A 27,569-nucleotide genomic window follows, 5' to 3' on the forward strand; every position below is an offset into this window, starting at 1 on the left:
AGCTGTTCGGCGGCTCCAAAATGGCCGCCGCAATACCCGATCTTCGCAATGCGGGTTTTCCCCATTGCGACGATCGGGGATGTTTCCGTATAGCGATCCTGAAAAAGGGATCACTATACGGAAACATCGCAATACGGTGCACTCGTTAAGCGAGGCACCACTGTATTTCCTTACCTGTCTTGTTTGGTTAATCATTTTTCCCCAATCAGTTTTCTTTAAAAATTAATAAGAAGGAGGTAGATATATACATACAATCATGTTATATACATAGAGCTGGAGATTGATTAGAAATATGTGCCCTTTAGGATCAATTTTGCAACAGATCTATTTTTGGCAAAATGTGTTTCTTTTCCAATCTCCTATTGGCACAGACATGTGGAAGGGGCACCATGCCTTTAGTGGTCAAAATTGTATTATGTAAATTTATGCTGGTGGAAGCTGACAACACCATTTGCTGGTGCTGGTAAAATGTAATTGAAATTAATTAAAAGCTTCCAATCCCCCCCCTCCCCGTTTTAGGTGTTGAGGCTCCCTGGGGCTTTCTGCTGCCCTGGGGAAACTTTTTGTGAGCTCAGGACAGGGAGAGAAAGCTCCAGTTGCCAACAATGGCTGCTGGGTCGCAATCAGTGATCCTCATCCCAATTTTATAAATTTGTAATGTAAACATTAGTATATTTTTTAAAAGCACTGATGACATGTGGAATCTCTGAAGGGGGCAATGAAGTGGTCATGGATGCCACAGGTCGTCTCCCAGTCCAATTAGTGATGGATGGATCAGTCTGTTTCCAGTTTGTGTCAGATGTTCATTCTCAAATCTCTTGGTCCTCTTTTTGCATTACTTTTCTTTGAAGCATGCACGCGCACACACATACACATACCTATACACACAGTCAGCATTCCTTCTGAACATTGTTTTCCACAAATAAACATCTATGTACACATCTCGTATCAGAACATACATTTTGGCTGTATGTTTATTTCTAAAATACAGATTTTTTAACACATTCTAATATTAAAATACAGATTTAATATGTGTTAGTCCTTTCCCCTCAGTGAATCACTCCATCACAAAATTGGGGAAAGCAAGAGAATCAAAAATAATTGTGTTGCAATCTGTGTATTTGTTTGCGAAGTGCCTATCAGCATGGATCATGTGAAAATGCAGATTGAATGAGATCCATGAACATTCCTAGTCCAACTCCATGCTGACTGCAGTATCATACAGAATATCATATATGTCATATATATGATATTCTGGGGTACAAGAAAGTTTTTTAATTTTAATTTTATAAACCAAAACTGAATATTCTTTCTCTTGCTTAAGTTGCACTGCCCAGTTTGCTCTTTTATTCCTTCAGGCTGTTTTTTCATCTTACTTCCTAAAGCCTTATTAATCTTACATTGCTTTGGAATATATATCTTTTATACTTTGAGTTTAGAAGACTTGCAGAATGCCACAAATGAAAAGAAACAGAACTTTTAAAACACAGAAAATAATTTTAACAGCACAAATTCTTGCCAATTTGTTCAGGTTTATCATTCATTCACTCGTGTACACCTGTCCATAAAAACACTTTTCTAGGGTTGTGTTTTTATTTATTTATTTATTTATTTATTTATTTATTTATTTATTTATTTATTTGTTTGTTTGTTTGTTTGTTTGTTTGTTTGCTTGCTTGCTTGCTTGCTTGCTTGCTTGCTTGCTTATTTATTTATTTATTTATTTATTTATTTATTTATTTATTTATTTATTTATTTATTTATTTATTTGATTTCATCTCATTTATGGGCGGCCTTTATCCCACTCAGAGGACTCAAGGTGGCTCACAATGTTAAGACGAGTAAAATTAAAAACATAATAAATTATCCATGAAAAATGATTAATCTATAATAATAATTAAAATACATTAAATGATTAAAATCACTGAAAGCTTTAAAAACCAACTTCCTTATGGACTCAGTTATGGTTATTGAAGCCTGAAGAGGTGAGTCTTCAGTTGTCAGCGGAAGGATAAAAGGGAGGAGGGCTAAGCTAAGATCCCAAGGGAGAGTGTTCCACAAACTCTGTTGCTCCAACACTCCTTACCCCAATGCGGCTGGCATTCCAATGTTTCAGGTTGAATCAGTATGCCCATGACAGGTATTTCCTAATACTTAAGCACTACCAGCTGTTGGTATGCACTCTTTTATTTGTTTGGCACTATCACTAGGAAGATGTCAGATAGTATAGGGAAATCCTTTAAAAATGTTTTGCCTCTTTGTGTCTCTTAAGGGGTGGAAATAATGACTTTATAGTACTGACTGTAATAAATTTTTAAAATTCTGATTTCTAAATACAAGGAGCTGTAATTCCAAATTCAGGATTCAAATTCCAAGTCTGAATTTTGTTGCAAGACTACATCCCATCAAATGGTGGTGTATAAATGTTTCAATATTTAGCAGTTTTTCACATGAGGTAGTGGTTTGCTTTAATTAGCGGAATCACTACTGCATAATTACTTAGCCAAAAACTAATCAAGTGAAAAAATCCATATACTTTATGAAAAGATGAATTAAAGTCATAAAATCTGGTTAGTACATTTATTTACAGACTAAACTCTTTAATCTGCCGATGAGTACAGAAGCTATAGGAATAAAAATAAAGATACGTGCATAGAGATGAACCCTCAAACTATTACATTATGTATATTTCATGCATATTTCAAAAATTGTCTCAACTGTGTTTTCTTCACATATTGTGTATGTGCATATTTGTAGATAGACAGATGTTACAGTTTTCAAAAGTAGGATTCAGTAGTACATCTTGTTTTCTAAAAGCCTGCATTCAGGAAATTAAGATAAGACATAACATTTTAGGGCTCCTGCGTCACCTATTGTATCTCTTGGTAATACTGCAGTGGTTATACATTTATTATTTGCTGAATTAGAAGTCGTAAGAACAATAAGTCGTATCTTAATAAGTTGTATCTTATTGAAAAGCAGTCTCACAAATTTGTTGCAGCAGTCTAATCAGGATGAAAATATGTCAAGTTTGCTAATGTAGCAATTAGGAAGAGGGGGGGCGATCAGCTTCAGGCTCTCCTGGAGGAGACCACTGCTCTTGATTTATCCCAGTTTGGGTTCAGCCTGCATCATGGTATGGAGACAGCATTTGTCGCCCTGCAAGATGACCTGTTGAGGGAGGCCGACATGGGCAAAATGTCTTTGCTGGTCCTCCTCAATCTCTCAGCGGCCTTTGATATGGTCAACCACGGTATCCTCCTGGGGAGGCTCTCAGGGTTGGAGATTGGTGGTCAGGCTTTGGCCTGGCTCCAATCCTTCCTGGAGGACCATCCTCAGATAGTTCAGCTTGGGGAGTTTTTGTTTGCTCAGCTGTGGAATCCCGCAGGGGTCAATCATCTCCCCAATGCTATTTAACATCTATATGAGGCCACTGGGGGAGGTCATCAGGAGTTTTGGAGCTTTGTATCACCAATACAGTGGTCCCTTGTAAGACAGGCACTCCGTTTAATGACAAATCCACATTATGATGAGATTTTTGCGATCGCAAAAGCGATCGCAAAATGACGTTTTGAATGGGGGAATTTTGCTGCACAATGATCGATTCCCTGTTTTGGGAATTGATTTTCGCTTCCCGACAATCAAAACAGCTGATCATCGGGTTTTCAAAATGGCCACCAGGTGCTCAAAATGGCTCCCCGCTCTGTTTAGGAGCCATTTTTCGCTGCACAGGCACCCAAAATGGCTGCCCCATGGAGGATCTTCGCTGGATGGTGAGTTCTTAGCCAATTGGAACACATTAACCAGGTTTTAATGCATTTCAGTAGCTGTTTTATTTTCGCTTTACGTCATTTTCATTCTACAGTGATTTCGCTGGAACGAATTAATGTTGTAATGCGAGGCACTACTGTACATGGATGACTGCAACGGGTTCAGAATGCAGCGGCTAGACTTCTGTGTGGGGTTAGAAAATACCAACATATCTCCCCCATCCTGGCCTCCTTACACTGGCTGCCTGCTCGCTTCCGTATCACTTTCAAACTGATGGTAGCAACCTATAAGGCCCTAAACAGTTTCGGACTTCGCTATCTGGCCAAATGCCTCCTTCCAGTTAGGTTTGTCCATCCTATAAGATCAGCAGGCAGGGCAGCTGAGAGTTCTGACCCTGAGGGAGGCCCGGAAAACAACCACTAGAAATCAGGCCTTCTCAGTAGTAGTGCCACAATTATGGAATTCTTCCATCTGAAGTCTGCCTGGCCCCTTCACTAGGAACATTCAAACACCTACTAAAAACATGGCTTTTTAGGCAGGCCTTCCCTGAACAAACTATACTCTGACACAACAGTGTCCAATAATATAACTTCTATTATACTGCCATGCGCTCTGTTTTTATTTTTCTACGCTTTTAATTGTATTTATTGCATTATAAATTTACTCTTACTTTACTTTATATTTGATTTTCATACCTATGTATTAAAGTTACTATTTGCTTTTTTGTTACTCTGTTCTTTTTTGTTATTTGCTGTAAACTGCCCAGAGTGGCCTTGGTTACCAGATGAGCAGTATATATAAATAAATTACAGTTGAGTAGGCCCCTTGAATAAATGGAATTTATGAACTAGTTGATTCACCAAATCTCTTTTGATTCAGTGGACCTCCTCTAGTACAATGTACTGTGCTAAAGAACAGGATTTTGGCCAGTAAAATCTGGATATTTGACTCTAACATATGGTATATGTAATCTATACTTGGATTTTTAACATACCATCATATTAGAGATACAGTTCATTAATGCCCATTGGTAATTGTTAATCAGGCTTTAAACAGCTGAGATGTCTTTAGTTAACATTTTGGGGAGGTTCTCAGTTATTGCTATATTATACTGTTATTTTTAAGGGTGTTTTCCAAGTTTAATTAATATTTATGGATCTTCCGAATGCTCTGAATCATCCATATCAGTGGTAAAGACAAAGGAAAACCTCTGGAGCAAGCTTTTGATCAGCTCAAAGGCATGGAAGGCGGGACAGTATTTTTCTTGTAAAACAAAGTATCCCTTTATTAAAATCCTTTTAAATTTCTGTCTACTTTGCTGAAATGGAAACAAAAAAACTTGACTTACGTCATTAATCATGTTATAAAAAGTAGTTTTAACTCCCCAAATACATGATGCAGTGGAACTGGATGGAGTAACCAAATTGAAAATGTGAGTATCTGACTTCAAAATTCATTCCTCACCATAGTCTAAAAAGCCTTATCTCAAAGATCATACTCTGAAGAGTTCTATTTCTTCTGTGCATTTAAAATGTTCATAATTTCATTATGCAATTTGAAGGGTAACATAATTAGTTTTAACTAGTAATGGCATATGTTGAAAATTTGATGCTGAGCTGAGTAATGGGACAGGTGTATATTTTCCTACAATAGTAGTGTGGGTATGATAAAGTACACTAGGTTTAAAGCATCCTTCATGGGTTGAACTGGCTGTGAATAAGCTGGTTTTTGTCAGTCTTACCAAAGAAATGTAAAACGCCATATGTGCGGTTCAAAAATTGCATCACCACCAGGAGTCAATGTGCAAGACGATGGATGGGATCCGTATCCAACAGCTTTGTTAGCTTCCCAAGATCTGCAATGTAGAAAGCATGAAAGCAGGAACTATAATTCCCCTCACTGCAGACCTAAATCCTTTGTTAATCTCCCTCTATAGGCCATTTGCAGACTGACCGGGGACATCTTCTGCCAAACCGATTGGATGGAGATCACCCGTACTTAATCCACAAGCCACTAATGTATCCCTCCCTGTCCAAAGTGAACCTACCAGTTGTGCCAGATGAATTTGATTCCCAGTCATAGTGGCAATGTACCCTGATGGCCCCTGAAAAGTACCATATCACAAAGAAGAAAAGAGAGTCTACAAGCTGCCAATGGCAGGATCCAATTAAAGGTTTATGCTGTACACCTAACCAGGCAATTAGTTAATCCCACAGTGTGCACCTAGGTGGAGGTTGCTTTAGGCAAATGGTCTGAGGAAATAGAAGCCTTCTAACTCACCACCTGCCTTGGCTGCCTCTGGAGATGTACATTCTCACTTGTTTCATTCTTGTGAAACAAGAACAGTTGCATTCCATGTGGAAAGGGGAAATTTTGTATAAAATTTTCTCACCAGTGCGACAGCTCCATTGAGGGTCCTAGGATAAAGCTGCCATTCTTGTGGGGAAAAAGAATGTGGCATTTCCTTGTTCTTGCACACAAGAACAAGTAGAAAAGGATTTATATCCTTACCTCTCTCTCTTTTGCCCTTTTAAATGCAGCCACGAGGATATCTTCTTCCCATTCCTGAAACATGAAGAGGTACCAATCCTGTACCTATCCTTAGTTTGTATGGATAAGTGCTATTGCTAAGAAATATTAGTGCAGTTTTAAAGTTTAGATTTACAGTGTTTGAAACTGCTGGTGAAGAGTACCCAGTATGCTGTAGTGGATAGAATGATGGACTAGGACTCTGGAGAACAGGGTTCGTATCCCCACTTAGCCACGGAAACTCACTGGGAGAGTGAAACTGGTAAAACCACTCCTTAAATATCTCACACCTTGAAAGTCCTAATAGTGTTGCTATAATATATAACATAATATAATCTTAGAACTGCAGAGTTAGAAGGGACCCTATGGAACATCGAGTCCAGCCTCTATCAGGGAGGCACAGTGGGGAACTGAACTCCCAACTCCCAACTTCTGGCTCTGCAGCCAGATATTCAAAAGTCAATGTGGACAGTGTTGTGTTGCTCTATAAATAAGTGTTATGGGAATGAGTCCGCTGACCTTTCATTTTTGTTTAGTCAAAAACAAAATTCCACCCATCCAGAACTGAAGAAGAGAAATACCATAATGCAATTAATAGCTTCTGTATAATAACTTGAAAATAAAATGGTCATTTTTACAGTGCTTGATAAAATATCTGGCATACTGTTTTATGAATTCTTCCACTTAATAGCTGCTGCTTCTTGCCCATAGCAGAATTAATGTGAAATGTAGCATTTTTACTTTAAGGCTCTAAGAAAATATGTTGGGGATGTTTATTAAGGGGAACTAGCATTCCTATATTCTTTCCTAGCACAGAGTCTGGAGTTAACAATTACATTTACACATTCATGCAGCAATTTTGCTCATAGCCATTATTTTTTGTAAGAATCATACATGCATGGTGCACCTAACTGGTTGAACATCACAGTGCAAGAATATGGCCTAAAGGAGTGGCGGGGGGAGGGAAGTCAATTGTGGCTAAGTAAAATGTATAAGTAGTAAAATTAATATGCGTAGCTGTATGATTCAAGAAATGTTTATCGGTGAAACAAAAATTCAGGCAATGTTACTCTTCACAGATTCACTTTCCTCCTTTAATTAGCACTTTTAGTTGAAAAATGAAAAAGGTTGTTATAAAAACAACAACTACCCCGAAGCTGCCAAAAACATAACTTAGGAAAAGAGAAGCATAAGTTCAAAACCTTTCAAACACTTTGAAAAATCATGAATAATTTTGCTGCAATTTTATTTAATGTTCACATCTTTATGACCCAAGAAGTTAACCAAGTTTGGGAAACACTGCCCCAGACAACCCCCTCTCCATTTCAAACATAGAGACACTCCTTCCCAAGAGACATAAACACACACATAGAAATGGGAGAAAAAGATTTTTTTTCAAATACACACAACCCGACAGTCTCTCTCTTATACATGCGCACGTACACTTCCCCCTCCCAGAGGCAGGAAAAATTACTCTGTGGATGACAATACCTAGAATACTCTAGCCAGAATGTTTACAATCGGCTGGATGGTTGTAGAATGGCTAGCTTGGGAGAGCGCGAATTTTGGTAAAGACAGTGGAATTTGGTAGCTGGGAATTGAGTACTCATGGAAAAGCAGAATGTGAGCTATGTCATGCCTGGATCACATACATGTATGTGTCTTAGAATAAAACCATGTTTTTTCTATGAAGACAGAAACATCAGAAGTTGTCTTACGCTGAGTCAGACACTTGATCCTCCCAGAAATGTGCCCTCTGACAGTGGTTCTACAAGTTTTTCAGGTAGGATTCTTTCCTAGCCCTACGTGGAAATGTGTAATATTACCTGTTGGTCTCCCATCTAAGAACTACCGTATTTGCCGGTGTATAAGATGACTTTTTGGCCCAAAAAACATGCCTCCAAGTGGGGGGGGGTCGTCTTATATGCCAGGTGCACTTCAGTTGGGCCAGGAAGGAGCCGCTGCCACCACTGCTGCCATTGAGTGAGTGATGCGGGGCTGCGCCAGCTGGGGAGGAAGGTGGGCAGGCAGGCGGTTGGTCCGGATGGAGGCAGGGAAGCAGAGCCGGCCATGCCTGAGTGGCCAGAGCCTGACGCCGGGTTGCCCGCCACCCCGCAACACCTGAGCCAGCTGCCCGCCCGCCGCCAGAGAGCCACTTCCCCTCCTCCTCCTCCTCCTCTTACTCCTCCTCCGCTGCTGTCGCCCGCCCAGCTGCTTCACCTCCTCCTCGCCCTCCTCCCCTCCTCATCGCCCTCCTCATTGCCAGCCATCAACTTTCAGGGCGAGCCCGGGCAGAGCCCCGGGCAGCCGCCGCCAGCGCCACAGCAGAGCCGTCCACTCTATATTTTGAGTGGAAATGTTGGGGGGTCATCTTATACGCCCAGTCGTCTTGTACACCGGCAAACACGGTAACTGGGCCTGACCCTGTTCAGCTTCCAAAATCAAATAAGATCAGGTGTGCTCAAGGTGGTACAGAAGTACATTAAGGAGAGTAGTTCAGAGCAATTCTGTACATATTTCATTTAAACTTAAGATCCATACTGTTCAATGGAACTTCATCCTTAAGAAATTTCTATAATTTCTTAAAATTAGGTAGGAATCACTTGCTTTGAGGAGTATTTCTTTTGCTTTAAGACACACAATTACATCCTCTTCTTATATTGAGATTAATTTTAACATTACATCTTCTGGCATGTGGCGTGGAAAGACAGCTCTGCTCTGCATCCTTTTTTTTTTAACACTTCCTAAGCGTCAGTGATGAGGTGGACTGAGCTGTGCAACTGCTGAGCTGTGTGGTTTTCCTGAGCAAAGGCTTTTCAGATTATCTGTCTAGATCTGGAAATATGCTGTGTAGACCAGCTCTCCTTCATTATATTTGGCTTTCTTAGAGAATTTTGTTTCACCGTTTGCAGGTTCTTCTTACTCCAAGCATTGTCATGTCACATAATGGTCTTTAATGAATTGCATTTGAAAACAGGTTTTACATAAGTCAAGGTCACTGCGATTTCACAATCTTCATAACATTACTTTACTAATCCACCCAGAGGTGTAATCATTTTCTTTTAATGCTTCAGTGGAAAAAAAGAATTGAACAAAATAACTTTTACACAGGAAAATAAAAATGCTCAGTACCGCTGAGAAACTGTGTTTTGCACCTTTTCTATTACAGTAACTTCCAATAGAAGCTTTCTCAAATATATTTGAATACAGGATCTAGGCTCAGTATTTTTTTTTCTCAAGGCAGTTCCTTCAGTCTTTCCTCATAGGGCTTGGTTTCCAGCTCCCTGATCATCCTTGTTGCTCTCCTCTGAAATTGTTCCAATTTGTCAGCATCTTTTTTAAAGTGTGAGGTCCAGAACTGGACACAGAACTTAAGATGAAGCCTAATCAGAGCTGAATAGAGGGGATTTGGAGCCTAGCAGTAGGCATCCTTCAGTCTTGAGAGACTATGGTAACATGCTCTGAATAGAGGTCTTGGAACAGTGTCTAGTGTCACTGAGAAGGCCAATTCGAGAGTGACAATCCCTTCCACACTGAGGACAAATACAATCTATCCCCTGTCCAGCTCCCTGATTTTGCTGGTTTCGAGATTGCCTCTTTGCCTCTGCCTGATGAACAAGTGTCTCTTCAAACTGGGAGAGGCCATGATGCACTGCCTGCCTCCAGGCTGAAGGCTCAGATATCAAAGTTTCCCATCTGTTGAGGTCCATTCCTAAGGCCTTCAGATCCCACCTGCAGATATCCTTGTATCACAGCTGTGGCCTCCCTCTGGGGTGCTTTAGAGACTATACTTCTGTCAATGCAGACTAAAATAGCATTGACTTTTTTTTTTGCTGCTGCTGCTGCTGCAAAAGACCCTTCTCACATATAGTATTGCTGAACCAAGTATCCCCTGTTTTGTAACTGTGAATTTGGTTTCTTTCTGCTAGGCATAGAACTTTGGATTTTTCACTTTCAAATTTCATTCTGTTGTTTTCAGACCCAACTTCCAGCCTGTCAAGATCTTTTGAATTTCAGTTTTGTTTCATCTGCAAATCTTCACCTCAGGTGAAGACTGCAGGATCAGGGGTACTACAGCTGCCAAGGTCAAAGTAGGGGATTATTATTGGACAGTTACATTACTTGCTAACCACCTCAGACGTCTATGCTAACTACCCCAGACTTCTCTGGGTGTCCTTAGCAGGTGATCTAACTACATTGTCACAGTTACTCACAGTAAAATGGGCAGTCCTAGCAACCCAGGTGGAATGTGTCGGAGTCCTTAATTTGGAATTGAATGGGCAGTTATTATCCACTAACCTTATGAATGGCCTCCTCCTAGTATAGACAAAAGCTTTTTGGAAAGTGGCTGGTTGAAAAAAAAAACATACACAGCTATACAACATTTGCATTTTAGAACTGGCTTAGGACAGATATTGGAATGGGCATGATGTGCACCACTACAACATTGTCTAGTTTTAGTTTGTGCCACTTTAGATTTACAAACAGATTAGCAATCTGGTCATGGGAAAGACCTTTGTCTGAGACCCTGGAGGTTCATTGGTAGCCACACAAGACAATACTGGTCTAGAACAGAGGTGGGCAATATATGGCTATATGCAGTGTCCAAGGGCCAAAATACAGCTCTTAGTACCCCCATTACCCCCCAAAATATTAAAACATTCCTTGGAAAACAATGGCTCAAAAAAAATCTTGGATTTTGCCATGTTTCAGGGGGTGCCAGCACCCTGGGATTCCCACCTTCCTTTTTTAAATTGGCATTTTAAATTGGACTCCATGGGGCATTTTAATTTTTTTAAAGTCATTTTTGAGACATTTACATTTAACTCTATGTCTATTGTTAACCCTCGATACATTGGACTTCTCATGGGGTCAGAAATTATTGTAGAATGCACTCAATACAAGCTTTTTTTTTTTTTTTAAACTGTGATAGGTAAAGATGAATATTCACTTCCCTATAGTAAACACAAGCTGGTTGGATAGCTCAGTGAATTAGATATTTGGCTGTGGATCTGGAGGTTTCGAGTTCAGTTCCTCACTGTGCATCCCAAAAAAAGAGCCGGCCTGTGTGGCCGTCGGCAAGCTGCACAGTCCCAGGATGCCCCCAGAAGAAAGGAATGATAAACTATTTCTGAGTATTCTCTACCTAGGAAACCCTGAAAAGGCTCACCATAACTCAGAATTTACTTAATGGCACACAATTGTAGTAATCAGAAGGTACTGACCAGTATGCCCAAAGACAATCTGTGTGGCTGATAATTTTCTCCTACAAAAAGTGGAGAAAGAAATTAGAGGAGTAGCTATCCTTGACTTGATTCTAACCAATAGAGATGACCTGGTGGAGGAAGTGGCAGTAAGGGGAACTCTGGGCAAGAGTGACCATGTCCTACTAGAATACTTGATTTCAAAGGAAACCAAAGCAGAGTGTAGCCACACATATATGCTGGATTAAATTTTTTTAATAAACTCAGAACAAGGATAAGTAAGTGTAACAGGCAGCCCTGACCTCACCTGTCCGTCACAGTTGGACAGTGGATCATCAGCCAATGGGGTGACGGAGGGTGGTGCTGAAGGGGGAGGAGCTGGAAGAAAAAGGGGTGTGAAGGGAGAGAAAGATTGAGATTGGGTGTGTATGAGAGAAAGAGCTTTTTTAGAAGCCTGTGTGCCTAAGTAGTCAGTGAGGGAAAGTCTGTGATTGATCAAATAAGAAACAGTGATTTCACCTTGATTAGCTACCTGTGATTTACATATTTTATTTCGTGTACCAATAAACCTGTTTTGTTTTGAAGGAAACCTTTGTCCTTCTTAAATAGTCATTATAATTCGTGGCAACGAGTGTGAAGTGGCGTGGTGGGCACTCTGAGAGGCCTGAGTTGGCAGTGACGTCAGAGTAGCCTGCTACTTTTACAGTAAGGTCACATGGCAGGAGACCTTAACAAGAAAAGGAGTCCAAGAAGGGTGGGAGTTTCTAAAAAAGGAAACTCTAAAGGCACCACTAGAGACAATTCCAGAAAGAAGAAAAAGGTGGGAGGCACCAAAAAAGGCCAGTGTGGCTTCACGAAAAGCTCAGAGAGGACCTGAAAACAAAAAATGATATCTCTAGGTAGTGGAAAGAAGGCCAGGTCACAAAACAAGAGTACAGACAAGTAGCAAGGAATTGCATGGATGACATTAGAAAGGCAAAAAGTGAGAATAAGCTAAGGTTAGCTAGAGACACTAAAAACAACAAAAAGTTTTATTCAGGTACAGTATGTGCATAGCAAAATATAAAGAAAAACAGTGGCTCAGCTATTCATGGAAAAATGACAACACATAACAAAGATAGGGCAAAAGTGCTCAATTCCTATTTTAGCTAATCCCCCCCCCCCCCAGGACAGATTATGACCCTTCAGACAAATGTGACATTATCATTACTCTTTAATAATTTAATGTTAGAGTGGGGAATAGATCTAGCTTACAGTTACACAACACAATTAACATATACTGTACTAATTGCACAGAACTGTGTTAGCTGCTATCATGATGCAGGGACTATAAAAAAAGAACTGGAAGTATCAAATGTTTTTATTTTTCTACCGGTCCTTCTGTGCTTGCAAAGTGTGTTTGTACTTTGCTTCTCAATGGGAAATACACTAGTATTGTACAAATTCTGCACAATTTTTAAGAAACCTTGATGAACTCCTGCCATTAAACAGTTAAAAAACAATTAAATTACATGCTAATTAAAATACAGTTGAATAATTAAAAGCAAGTAAACATTAAAAACTATCTGAACTTTTTAAAGGCATGTAGCGATTCAATCATGATTGTTAAAAGCCTGTCTGAAAAGATGGGTCTTCAGGTGTCAGTGGGAAGATAAAAAGAAGGGGGCTAGATTGATCTCCCAAGGGAAAGCATTCCATAATCTAGGAGCTGCCACAGAGAAGGCCCACTCTCTGGTCACTTGTACTGGCAATGGGACTGAGATGAAGACCTCCTTGGATTATTTTCAATTGTCTGATTACTGTTGGTCTCTTTGGGTAACATTGTCTGGCAAGACGAATGGTTTTTGCGATCATTGTGGTGCATCGCAAGACGGTTTCTTCTATGACCATGCTTCGCAAGATGATTTTTTTTTTTTGCAAGACCGATGCCATGCAAGACGAATGAATTATTTTCATCTTGTGAGGTTCGCATAGGAATTGCAATGCATTCCTATGGGAAACCGCTTTTAGCAATATGAACATTTTGGAAGACAGTGCTACTCGCGGAACGAATTACTTTCATCTTGCAAGGCACCACTGTAGTTAAAATATTCCGCTGTGGTCCCTTGTTGACCATTGACACTTTGGAATATACAGTAATCCTATGAATTTCCAAAACACTGTAGATTTACTCACATGATATTTTAAAGGTCATGAAATTAATATTCAATGTTTTCCTCCACCACTGTTATTTAATATCTGCCCACCCACTCCCAAAATAAAGAGACGTTCACAGGTGTTGGAGTTAACTAGGGCCACTTTATTGCTTTTAACCTCCAATAACTCTCATCCTGCAGAGGGGTCTGGACGTCATGTGGATCCCTGGGGCAGGTTCTAGAGGTATCTCTTACCCCCTCTCCAATCCTAAGCAGGTGAATCTCAAGCCCCTGGTCAGAGCTGTCCCCTGAACAGCTTGTATCCAGCTGGCCACAGACTGAGAATAAAAACCTCCCTATCTGCCATCCATCCAATTGTTTAGAACTAAGACAAGCAATGAATGGGACTATACCTTATTCACCCCTCATCCCAGCAAGTGAAACATTAGATCCTGGTTGCTGTGATGCTGGGTGCAGTAAGACCCCATGTGCTTTTTGGGAGTTCACTGAAACTCACCTTCTCTTCTGCAGTACCTGACAGTTTGACCTATTTAAACATGACTCAAACCTAGAATAGCCCTCAGAATCCCATGGGTAAACAGTGTGGGATAGGCAAAAATAGGTCCACCCACCTTTTATATGTCGATCAGGTGAGATAGACCCAAAATTCCTATCCAGCCCTGAAGTGACCACCTCAGTCATACTGGACCCAGGGTGGGCAGGTTAACTCAAAGGAAAAAGGGCTGGCTGGAGGCTGAAGGATCTTTTTATTGCACTAACATCCAGCCCCAGCACAGCCTTGTGAGAAGCACCAATTGGTGCCTTTACCTGCCTATGTCAGATCAGGAGATGTGGGAAAAATAGTTCCAAGCCAGTGTATGAATCCACACCGGCAGAGGTATGCATTGCCCACCAGCTCCAGAAATACAGAGATGGACTCAAGTGTTGGAGTTAACTAGGAACACACTTAACTGATGTTAATCCCTCTATTGAGGGGTGGGTTATAGTGGGCATGTTATAAATGGTATGAGAATTGGTTAGGGCTGTCGGGCACGTGGGGCATGGAAGGGATGAGGGGACTGCATAGTGGGATGCTTTTTGTCCATGTGGGGCAGAGGAGTCGTCATGTGATATGGTGTGGGATTGGGAGGGGATGATCTCCTGTAGGAGAGCCATATGGCTGGGAAGAAGGTGGAGTGTGTATGTATGAGAGGGGAGTTGGGTGGGTCTAGAGGTGATGGGTTTTTTTTAAAAAAAGTAATAGTATGTCTGGGTATGTGCATATGGAGAGCAATGATGGGGATTGTGGGTAGGAGGAGAAGAGACATGTTCTGTCTGTTGCTGGAGGGGGGGAGGTGTGGGGAGGGCAGGTCAATGTGATAGTGGATGAATTCAGATATAGGGACTGAGTGGGGGTGAAGATTTGGCTAAGAAGTGAGATGGAGAAAAAAATGTATGAAGTATATATGGGAGAGAGAAGCAGTCATTTTTTAATTTTTTGTGCTCACCTCGTTAATTTATTTTATTTTATTTTATTGAGTTTATATGTCGCCCATTTAGACATAGTCTACTCTGGGCGGCTCACAAACACGTAATAAAAACAATCAATATAAGGCAATGGTTCTTTAATTCCTCCTCACTTTCTGCCATCAGAGTGGTATCATCTGCATATCCGAGGTTGTTGATATTCCAGCAATCTTAATTCCAGTTTGGGGTTTATCCAATCCAGCCTTTCGCATGATGTATTTTGCATATAAGTTAAATAAGCAGGAAGGCAATACACAGCCTTGTCGTACTCCTTTCCCAATTTTGAACCAATCAGTTGTTCCATATCCAGTTCTAACAGTTGCTTCCTGTCCCATGTATAGGTTTTCAGGAGATAGATAAGGTGGTCAGGTACTCCCATTTCTTTAAGAACTTGCCATAGTTTGTTATGGTACACACAGTCAAAGGTTTTTGCATAGTCAGTGAAGCAGGAGTAGATAATTTTCTGGCTTTCTCCATAATACAGCACATGTTAGCAATTTGGTCTGTAGTAGTTCTGCCCTTTTGAAATCAATCTAAATTGAGTTTTGATCCCTTACCTGCTCAGTGCCTAACCATAAGATAGGTTGTTTTACCTAGAAGATCGTTATGTGATACTGTACCTATTAACATTTATAAACCACAATCTCTTTAAATTTTGAGCAAGTAATTAACACTATGAATATGGAAATAAATGCAAGAGAAATCAATCCAGAAAGAGAACTATTAAGCTGAACAAGTCAATAGATCCTGGCATAGTAACACATTAAATGGGTAAATATTTCAGACACAATAATCTTTAAAACCCTTCAGACTCGGAAACAATATGTAAAGAGGTTCATTTCTGAACAACATAAACAAAAACTTTTTTTCTGATTATGGTTACTAAGGAAGGAGATGAACCGAATACAATCTAATGAATGCTAGGGATGAAATACACAAATTAATCATGCAGAGTTGGCAAATGTTTCAGAAATGAAACATTTCTGATTCATTTCCAACAGCTACACCCATGGCTCCATCAGAAAGGGGGCACCCAGAAAAGGATCCCCACAAATGCTACTTTTTCCCATCTGTGTGGGAAAATCCAGTTTACATCTGGCTTCCCCCTAACAAACCCATTTATCTCCATTAAAAAACAAGAGCAACCTCTCAAAAGTACTACATCAACTGCCCTGCCAGACCTTGCCACCTTATACCTACACTGCCCAGGCAACGCCTTAATGTAGTTTCTAGAGCTATAGACAAAACAGGAAGCAATCCTGTCTGTTGATACAGAGTACATCTCTACAAACTATGAACCTGAATGGCTGAGAAAGTCCATGGTTAAGCCCGGATGAAAGGTAAATGTAAGTAATTTTGAAAAGCCAAGGTCTCTCTAACTGCTCCCAGTGGCTGTTGAGGCAGGAAAGCAGCAAGTGGGCAAAGGCCAACTGTCAAGAACTTAGAGCACTGTTGCACCAGCAATCATGTGACCTCAGAGGTCACGTGACACCTTCTCTCATTATGACCTCAGCGGTATGTCAAAAGTTATTTAAATGTCTCTCTCACTCTTAAGCTCAACCTGGCTGCTTGCAAGAGTGAAATAAAAGTCTTGTCCTGTGGATCATAAATACTTCTGCATGGGCTGCTATCGGCTGTTTTGTTTCTGTTTTTCTTATAAGCTCATAAATGACAAGTAGTATCTCCAAATGAGCATCCATTAACTATCTTAGTTAATGACGCGGAGCTATTTACCTACTCCTTTTTAGGTCAAGAGTCAAGAATATGATATTAGAAGATGATGGAGAACTAATTGCTATTCAAAGCACTATTTATGTCACAAAACCCTGGTCCAAATTCAGAAAATGTTAGCACTAAAATAAATCTTTCTTTCTTTTTCTCATCCTGACTTAGGGCATAATCCTAACTAGCCAGGCTGGCCTTAGGGTGGCTGAACCAGACTCTCACAATTAAGAGGGAGATGCCTGTTAAAGGTACAGTGTGCTATTTCCCCCAAATGCGAGTCCTTTCTGCAGCTGCCATGAAACCCATTGCAACACCAGTTTGTGCCATAGAAGGCTAAGCCCCTACTAGTACATCTGGTGCAGTCAGAGTGCCCCCATGACATCTGCCTTTCTCTCATTTAAACGTCTACCTATCCCACTGTCTGAGAGAACCACAGGAGGCAGCCAAAGAAAACTTCTGTTTATTGATCAATAGGATGGCCTCACATTACTCCCTCTTCCCCTTGCCCTTCCTCATGACTAGTGGCAAGGTTAGTGACTAGAGCTGTGTAAAGTTATACTTCAGGCAAGAACTCTTAGGCTGTGCTTTCCAGGGATCCTATAGTCTGCTGTCCATCTGACAAAACTCTACACAATTCTACACAACTCAACACAGTTCAAGGCCTGGCCCTTTCACTGTCCATCTTCCTGCTCTTCTTCCTCGTGGTTGGGTAATGTTGGACTCTCCTTTCTGTTTTTACTCATAATTGGGCAGCTTGGGTCCCTTCTACAATACTAAATTTGTGGCTTATGATTGGAGGGCCAGCTTGAATTCCTACCACTTTCAATCTATCTGCCCCTTACCTCCTGGTTCATGATTGGGGGGAGCAATTTGAATCCCTCCCACCCTCACATCTTGGTTCATGATTGGTGGGGCCAGCTTGTATCCATTCCAGTGATATATTGCCCACCCCCTACCTCCTGACTGATGATTAGGGCACCAGCCTGTATTTATGCCAGTGTCTTCCCAGCCCCCTCAGCTTCATGAGTCATCCCATTCACACAGCTCATGATTGGCAAACCATGCATTCCTTCCCACCCTCCCCATCATTATAAGTGAAAATAGGATTTGTGTCCCTCCCTTTTTCCTGCAATATCCTTCCCTAGGAGCATGGCCCTGATCTACCTTGTCTAATAAAAAAGCTTGACTCAAGAGTTGTTGTACATAGCATTTTATTGAGCAGGTATCTCTCCTCAGAAGCACCCTTGTATCTTAGACAATGAGTAGACAGGCAGCAGAGAGACATGTGCAAAGTGCTTTTCTGTGGCTGTGCTACAGCTAATGCATAGCATTCTGACCAGACGAGCTGCAGGACTCGGGCAGTTCAGTGGCTGCAGTCACACATGGCTTGGTGCTTTTGGAGCTGCACCTGTAGCACAGCTGGCTGTTGATTCCAAATCCGGATCAAGGTGAGTGTACCGGCAAAAACCATCCTTGAGCCTTGTCAGGAATTCATTTGGGGATTTCGTGGGTTTTTTAAACAATCTCATAGTACTCTGTGAAGGTTTCACAGCCTTTGGGATTCCGAGTTTGAGGCCATGAATTACAGCATTTCTTGCCACTTTCAGCAGGTAGGCCCCAGCAAACTTATTAAGATTGGGATCAATAACTCGGGTTATGAGGGCTGCTGTTTCAGGCCAATCAACTGCTCCATTGCCATCGGCTATTTGTTGAAACCTATGAGTAGTATACTAGGCGTAGGTCTTAGCAAGAGCCTGACATTTGTCATTTTCGCTTAGGAGGCTGCTCAGAAGAGTGGTGAGTAGTAATGATCCGTTGGATCAAGTCCACGTACTTTTGAGGAGCCTCTCAATATGGTGAAAGATCTTGTTTCCAGATAAATAAATAAGCAGTGGGGAATGGGGTATTGGCCAGAACTAATTTATTTCCCATTGGAAGCTCCATTAGGGGAGCACTTTCTCCACAGGTTTAGGTGTGAAGCAATCTGGGGGCACTCCCTGTGTGGGTTGTTTAGATCAGGGGTCCCCAACCCCCAGTCTGCAGCCCAGTGCTGGTCCATGGGCTTTCTTCAACTGGGCCATGGACATGGATCTCCATCCCCCAGCTGCACGCACGGGGGGCATGTTGCGCTTGCAGAGGGGCGTGTCACGCTCATGGGTGGGTGTGTCATGCTCACAGGTGGGCGTGTCGTGCTTTTGCAGCTCCCCATTGGCTGATGGGCAGCCCAGCATTGCCTGCTACTGGCCGCTTTATTCTCTTGGATGGAATGTTGGTTTCCCCTTGTTGGCTGCAGCTCTCTGGCCCTGGCAGTGGCAGCAAACAAGCAACAGCAGGAAAGGGAAAGGAAAGGAAAGGAAGAGAGAGGGAGGGAGGGAACAAGCGACAGACCGTCAAGACAGACAGACGGACAGGCGCGAGCTCTCCGCGGCAAGCTGCAAATAGAAACCGGGGGAGGGAAGCGTGTGTGAGAAGGCTGTTCTCTCAGCATCACCCCCTGCCATGGCACGTCTGGGCAGGGAGCAGAGGAGTGCCAGGCAGGAGGAAGGAGAAGCGCATGGCCAAGTTCCGAGTGGGACCCCTCCTTCACTTTAACCACAGAGAGGACGAGGCGACAGCAGCAGCAGTGGCAGCAGCACTGGTGCGCAGAGAGGTGGCCCAATGAGGCACTCAAGGTAAGGGCTCTGTGTCACCCCCTCCTTCCCTCCCTCCCTGGCACGTTGCCAGAGCGCCTTGCCAGGTGACCTGCGAAGAGTGGTGGAGGGGGAGAGAGAGACGTAAAACCAGAAGCCCCGGTGGCACCAAACTCCTGACCCCACGAACTTCGCCGCTTCAGAGGGAGAAGACTGCTGGGCAGGGAGAGGGCTCCCCTTCTGGATGTGTGGGCGCTTCGGGGAGCAGGCGGGGCCCAGCCCCTACCAGGCAGTGTGTGAAAAGGTGTTTGGTGGTTTGTTTGTTTTTTGGTTTGTTTGTTGCCTTCGTGTGCGCTCTGTGTTTGGAAGACAGACAGGGGCCACGAGGGGCAAACGTCACATCAGTGCTTTCTGATTTCATTAGTTTTGCAGAGGCCAGTGACTGATTTTGTGGGGGCAGCAAATCCGGTCTAGGTCTTAGTCCAAACTTTAAAGGAGCTAGTCAAGATGCTAAGCCTATTTGAGGAGAGGGTCCACTGCTCCCACAAAACTGGAGTCATGAGTCTTCATTGCATTCATTATATTCTTGTATTTTATTGAACTTTTAATTTTGTGACCTGTCTTGGGCGGATTTCACTTCAAAAGATGGTACAGAAACACTTTAAATGATAGGTGCATATAAAAAATGACAGCACTGCTTCATCCTATATTAGTGGCAGGGGGAGCTGCCACATAGCCTACAGATTCTGGTGTTACCCCAGAATTTGGGAACAAGCTGTGTGGCAGTGACTCGTCCACTGCTAATTAGAGTTCTGATAATGTCAAAACGAGCTGTGATATGCATGACAGATGTCTAATTTGCCTGCCTCTTTCTCTTCTTTTCTTTTTCTTTTCTTTTCTGCCTCTTTGCTTTCTAATACCCTTTTGTTTTTCATAGTTGCATTTTTTTATTTGGACTGAAAGTGAGTGGGGGAAAAGTCTGACACTGGTCATAGTAGCTGGATAATTTTGACGGATATAGTAAAGTATAGTAATGGGTGAAAACTAACATTATTAAGAATATTAGGTCTATTTAGCTGAATACATTTTGATATAAATGAGTTATCTCTGCACAACTTTATGAATATAAGAAATAACTGTATAATATTTAAACATAACGTTGACATACAATGGCGCTCTTTGCTAGTCTGCCTAACTTGTTTCGTCATAACCAACCACATAAAATTTGAACTATAGAAGTTTTAAAGGCCCCTTATAATTTGTTTGTTTTACTCAAAATATTTATACCCTGCCTTTCACCTCAGAAGGACCCGAAGTGGCTTTCATAATCAAAAAATCTAATCTGTATCTGTGTTTGCATGTAAGTCTAGCACTGCCTCTTCTATACAGTAATGAATAATGGCAACAGAAAGAAACAATACTGCTCATTACTCAGCTCTAAATGGCTCTTACTGCTAAAGCTTAGGAGGGATCTGCATTGAGCAGGGCCTGACATGGTGGAGGAGGAGACACTGTTGTGCCAACCCTTCATTGTAGTGCTGTGGTAGCCATGTGGCAGCCTTCTTATTACTGGTGACATCTCAGATCACCAACAGTCTCCCCTCCCTTCTGCTTGTCACCTTGGAGGAAGCTTTATGTGACTTGCTGTGAGTTTCACCAACAGGATTCTAGTCAAATGCTATTATAATTCATAATAGTTCTTTGTTCATTTTGTAAAGGAAAAAGGAAAAGTTGCTTATTTATTTATTTAAAATACTTTACCCCCCACCTTTCCCTCTATAAAGGACTCAAGGTGCTTTACATCATTAAAAGGCAGTACTTAATGCTAACAACAGTGAGTATACAAATGCTAAAATGGATCAAACAAACATCATGCTAAAAACTCTAAGCAACACCAAAACATATTCAAAGTAGTAAGGTACAACACTCCATTAAAAAAACCCATTTAGCCAGTCACTGAGGGAAAGCTTGCCTGACAAGAAAGAACTTTGTCTGCTTGCAGAAGGACCATAAAGATGGGGCTTGCCCGGCCTTATGTGTGAGAGAGTTTCAGAGTCTGGGAGTCTCGACAAGGAAGACTTTTTTCTGTCCCACCAAACATACCTATGAAGATGGTGGGACTGAAAGAAAGGCATCTTCTGATGATCCTTACACGCAGGCAGTCTTGTAAAGGGTAATGTAGTCCTTGAGACAGCTTGGACCCACGCTCAGCAAACAGATAGGCAGCCAGTGGATCTCAGGAAGCAGATAGGCCCTGCTACAACAGGAGGGTTATGTGATCCCTTTGACCAGCTCCAGTTCTGGCTGCTGTGTTTTGGACTCACTATCATTTCCTGACACTTTCCACAGGTAGCACCACATGGAGTGTGTTTCAGTAAACTAGCCAGGATATAACTGAGACATGTGTGACCATGGCTAGATCAGACCTCTCCAGGAATGGACACAGCTGGTGCACTTGTTTTAATTGTGCAAAGGCACTCCTAACCACTGCCAAAACCTGGATATCCAGGCTCAGAGACGAATCCAGGAGCACCCCTAAGCTGTGCACCTGTGTTTTCAGAGGGACGGTAACCCCATCTAGCACAGGCTGTATCCCTGTTCCTTGATCTGCCTTTTGACTGACCAGTGACTTGTTTGGATTGTTTCAGTTTATTCATCCACATCCAGTCCATTAATGACTACTAATCCAGAGCCGAAACAGCTTCCTTAGGTTTAGATCACAAGAAGAGAGAGAGTTGAGTGTCATCCGCATACTGATGACATCAGACCCCAAAACTCCGGAAAGTCTCTCCCGGCAGTTTCATGTAACTGGTAAATAACACAGGAGGCAAAACAGAAACCTGAGATTCCTTCAAGGCCAAGATCCAGGAGTTCTCCAACACTACCTACTGAGTTCTCTCCTCTAGGAAGACCTGGAGCCACTGTAAAACAGTCCTTCCAAGTCCCATCCCAGAGTGAGGGGCCAACAGGATAGCATGGGTGATGATATTAAAAGCTTTCTGAGAGGTTCAGCAGAACCAATAGAGACAGGGAATGCACAACAGAAAACACTCTCGTGGCTTCTTAACGATTTATTATTTTGGACAGGGGGAAAAAGTTATAGGCAAATATATCCAATATCAAAAGATGTATTTATACTTAGCCTAGCAGTGGTTGCACTAGGTTAACCTTAGATATCCAAAGACTTCTTAAAAAGGCACAGCGAGCGAGCGAGATTAATTAACCATTGGATGTCCTTTAGTAAACTGCCTGTAGTAATTCAAATAGTTCATTGAACTGAGACACAGGTCAGCTCACAGAAATGAGAGTGCTGGACCCTTTACTTGCTGGCACATTTGATCTAGTTATTAGCAGTCATGGGTAAGTTATCTGCAAGGGCTGGAAGAAGAATATATATGGTTGTGTCAGAGAGTTTTTAACATTTCCTTCTCTTTATGTTAGTTCTGTGACATTTTGGAGCATCTGTTTAATGGTGGATGTACCAATTCATGTACTTGAAATTAGGTATATTCGCTGGGAAAGGTAAGTGTAATAATTGTTTTCCATGTGAACATAATACCTTTAAAATAATTATCAGAAGTAAAATATCCCTCCAGTGTAACTATAAGGCACAAAAATATAAAAACTGACCAAATGTCCAATAGCAGCTAATGTCTAAATTCTTTGCAGTATGAGTGACAACCCTTCTCATTGGATGTGCTCCCAAACTGCTAGCGTTTAGTTCAGTACTGCTTCCAAGCTGATGGCAAGCTAATTCTTACTGATGACAACTACTAGATCTATCTTCCATGGGAAGATCTAAACCTCTCTCAAAACATGTAAGTCCATGGCCAGTTGTATGACATTGGTAATTCCCTTTTTGTAGTTAGCAGAGTATAAGGTAAAAATAAAAGCAATAGCAACAATGGCAGCAGAAAAACATGAGAGAGAGAGAAGTAGCCCAAGTTCTCAGCATCCACCCATTTCACAGTTGCTAGCACTTTGTCACTTTGTACATTAGAAATCACTCTAAAGCATCTTAAGTAGAAAAGGTATCTTCATTTACACTTGCAAATTTCAGTTACAGTCAGAAGTATAAAAGAGCGGGAAAAGAAAGAAGCTGCAGGCTCAACCATGTGGGAGACAGACTCCACCATGCAGCTGCATGGTTAGAAGTCAGGAGCGGAGGATTACAAGTCTACTTTGGTTAGAGGTCAGAGAAGAAGGGAGGAGAGCAAACAAACACAAGAAATGAAGCAAACGGGAAGAGAGAATGAGCAAGCCAGAGGTGGGGGGGGGAAAGCTTCCTAATTAGTTTGTGGCAGAAGACAGTTACCTTAGTTTCTGAAAACTCTTTCGCCCTATTGAAAATCAGTGCTATGTTGCATGCAAGATTGGTATACTCAAGGTCAGCTAGTTTGCTTCATGGCTGAGCATGAATCTGGACCTGGAATTCCCCTTTGTGTAAGTTTCTTTCAAATCATGGGAATCATTTCCCAGACAACATTTCATAGAATCATAGAAAAAAGAAGTTGGAAGGGGCCTACAAGGCCATCAAGTCCAACCCCCTCCTCAGTGCAGGAATACAATCAAAGCATATCTGCCAGGTGATTATCTAAGTTTTTCTTGAATGCCTCTAGTGTTGGAGCACTCACCAAGTCCCAAGGTAACTGGTTGTACTGCTCCAACAGTTGTACTGTTGTACTGCTCTAACAGTTAGGAAATTTTTGTTGTACTGCTCTAACAGTTAGGAGATTTTTCCTGATATTCAACTAAAATTTGGCTTCCTTTAACTTGAACCCATTGTTGTGTGTCCTGCACTCTGGGATGATTGAGAACAGCTCTTGTCCCTCCTCTGTATGACAGCCTTTCAAATATTTGAAAAGTGCTATCATATCACCCCTCGGTCTTCTTTTCTCAAGGCTAAACATGCCCAATTCTTTCAGCCTTTCCTCACAAGGCTTGGTTTCCAGCCCCCTGATCATCCTTGTTGCCCTCCTCTGAACTTCTTCCAGTTTGTTAGCATCCTTCTTGAAGTATGGTGTCTAGAACTGGACACAATAGTCAAGGTGAGGCCTAACCAGTGCTGAATAGAGGGAGACTAGTACCTTGTGGGATTTGGAAATTATGCTTCTATTAATGGAGTCTAAAATAGCATTTACCTTTTTTGTGGCCACATCACATTGTTGGCTCATATTTAGCTTGTGATATACGACAGTTCCAGGATTCTGCTCACTTGTAGTTTTGCTGAGCCAGGTATCCCCCATCTTGTAACTGTGCAATTGGTTTCTTTTTCTGAAGTGCAGTACTTTTCACTTATCCCCGTTTCCCATCTAGATGACCTCCAGATTCCCAGTTGTATAGTCCAGTCAAGCTTTTTGGGTTTTCCCTGATAGCCACTCTCCATATCTTCATAGTTGATTTCCCAGCTGTTTTATTTTTTTTAAAACCATTCTAAGCCTTTGTTATTTACCATATTTAAACCAACATATGCTGGTACATTTTATCCCCAACTTTTGTCTTTGGCCCTGGTTACCATTGAAATGAAGAATTAAGAAATTCTTTGAAATTTAATTCAGCTTTTTGGATGAAAGGTTTTTCAACCTTGCAGTGCACTGCAGATTGCTTTTGAGAGGAAATGACTAGAACAATACACAATACTCTAAATCTCCTGATAATAACGCCAGATGCAGTCATATCAGTACTTTGATATGAATGAATTGCTTGACACTATTTCATTATTGTTCCTTTTCTGACTAATCTCTAATTAGCAGCCAAGGGTATTACAGACCACAACACAAAAACAATATAATATAGTTTTTAATTCATTAAATACCAATAAATTGAAGTCCATAGCACAAAGCAGAGTATTGAACAGTAGGCCCAGAGTGAGTTTGTTGTTGTGTGTTGTCAAATTGCTATGTTTTTTTTCTGAACCTATGAATGAATGATCCCCAAAATGTTCTATCCACAGCAGGCCTGCTCTTGCAAACTCAAGCCTATTAGTGAATTATTGCATCTCATATTTGGTCTTCTTCTTTTCCTGCTGTCTTCAACTTTTCCTAGCATTATTATCTTTTAAAGTAAATCTTGCCCACTTATGTGCTCAAAATAGGACAGTCTCCAATTCATCATTTTTGCCTCCTCACTTTCATCATTTTTTCCTGAGGCAAAGGGTTTTGCCAACACTTTTACCTCAGGGTTGATTTGATCTAGGACCCCCTTTTTATCTTTGTGACTGTCCAAGGTATCCATCAGGCTCTCCTCTAGCGCCATACTTCAAAATAAATGTTTTCCCTCCTAACTTTCTTTATTCTACTTTCAAAACCATATATAATAATAGTGGTATAGATTTACCAGATGAGCGGGATATGAATAAATAAATAAATAAATAAATAAATAAATAAATAAATAAATAAATAAATAAATAAATAAATAAATAAATAAATAAATAAATAAATAAATAAATAAATAAATAAATAAATAATAGGTAATAAAATATTGTGGATTATATTGGTCTTTGTCTCCAGTGAGACACTCTTGATGATATTTTCTAATTCCTTCATTGCTGCCCTTCCAAGAATCAGTAATAAAAGTCTGCAAAGCTTTCAAAAACCACCTCATGGGCAAAATGGTTCAAATAGCCACAGACAACACCACCACAATGTATTATATTCTCAAACAAGGGGGCGCTCATTCCCCAAGTCTTTTATACCTCGCTGTTGACCTGTGGTAATGGTGCCTCTCTCATCACATTTGTCTCACGGCAATACATATAGCTGGTCAAAACAACAATCTGGCAGATTTGCTCAGTCACAATGAATTCCAAGCCCAGGAATGGGAGCTAGATCATTCTGTTTTTCTCTCCCTCTGCAAATGATGGGGCACACCCACCATCAACCTCTTTGCCTCCTGGGTAAACCGGAAATGCAAGCATTACTGCTCCCATACAGGAATAGGCGAGAACTCCACTGCAGAGTAGGCAGAATTCATCAGCTGTTGGCCCAAGTCACTCATTTACCTGTTTCAGCTGTTCCCGCTCCTCCACAAAGTTGTAGTCTGGCCTCAGCAGGACAGGCCCAATGCCACCCTGATAGCTCCGTGGTGGCCACGACAGCCATGGTTCCCAATTCTCCACCCGCTGTTGTCCAACATTTATCACCTGCCCCGTCTACCTGCAGTGAGGAGGAGTCAGCGTCACAGATGAATGTCATTCATCATGCCAAGAAACCTTCAACCAGGATAAATGGGAAAATTTCAAGCTTTTACTACAGCATCATGCCTTTCCTCAACTAACCCCTCTCTTACCACTGTCTTACTTTTTTATTGCATTTAAAAACTAAGGGCCTTTCTCTCTCCTCTCTCAAGGTCTACCTTTCTGCAATTGTGGCTTATCAACCACCAACCTCTCAGGCAGCTGAGTTTTTCAGACACCCTACTCTGAAACGTTTCTTCAAGGGGCTATCACACCTGTACCCACATGTCCACCCTCCATCACTGACATTGGTCCTTCATCAACTTACAAGAGCCCCGTTTGAGCCCCTGGCGTCAACTGACCTCAGGTCAACTTACTTTCAAAATGATGTTTCTTGTGGCCATCACAACAGCTCGACATACTAGTGAACTTGCGGCCTTAAGGTCTGACTACCCTTATCTCCAATTTTACCCAGATAAGCTAAAACTTTTTGTAGATATTTCTTTTCTACCCAAGGTTGTCTCCCAGTTCCACCTATCCCAGCCTTTGGTTCTTCCTTCCTTTCCCCCCGTCTCCTTCTATTCCTCAAGAAAGGATCCTCCATACTCTGGATGTAAAATGGGCTCTGGCTTTTTACCAAGCCTGCACTCAATCCTTCAGACACTCAGCTTGACTTTTTCTCAGCTACAACTTCCTGCCCAGGGTCTTCAAGTTACCTCACAGAAAATATCTATGTGGGTTGCGTCTACCATCTAGCTTCCTTATCAGCTTGCTCGTTCCAGTGCCACAGAGTATCCGCCCTCATTCTACCAGAGTGTTGGTGACATCTACAGTGTTTCTTCGGGGCGTCCCCCTACCAGACATCTGTGCCTCT

The 27,569-nt window shown here is 41.6% G+C and overlaps 2 protein-coding genes across 4 annotated transcripts in view; both read left to right on the forward strand.

Moving 5' to 3' along the window:
- The window catches only part of IMMP2L (inner mitochondrial membrane peptidase subunit 2), a 659,819-nt gene that overhangs the window by 621,343 nt on the left and 10,907 nt on the right, over positions 1–27,569 (forward strand). Inside the window, exon 6 of one of the 3 annotated variants that reach the window (XM_073000505.2) lies at positions 5,708–7,686. The exons of the other annotated variants lie outside the window; for them this stretch is intronic. Coding sequence (XP_072856606.2) covers positions 5,708–5,773 — 66 coding nt within the window. The 3' untranslated portion in view covers positions 5,774–7,686. Of the gene's footprint in view, positions 1–5,707; positions 7,687–27,569 lie in introns of those variants that run through there. 3 annotated transcript variants of the gene reach the window in all.
- The window catches only part of LOC144583284 (uncharacterized), a 624,829-nt gene that overhangs the window by 72,676 nt on the left and 524,584 nt on the right, over positions 1–27,569 (forward strand). The gene's annotated exons all lie outside the window — the stretch shown is intronic.

The sequence above is a fragment of the Pogona vitticeps genome, chromosome 5 (genome assembly GCF_051106095.1).
Source record: "Pogona vitticeps strain Pit_001003342236 chromosome 5, PviZW2.1, whole genome shotgun sequence".
NCBI lineage: Eukaryota > Metazoa > Chordata > Lepidosauria > Squamata > Agamidae > Pogona > Pogona vitticeps.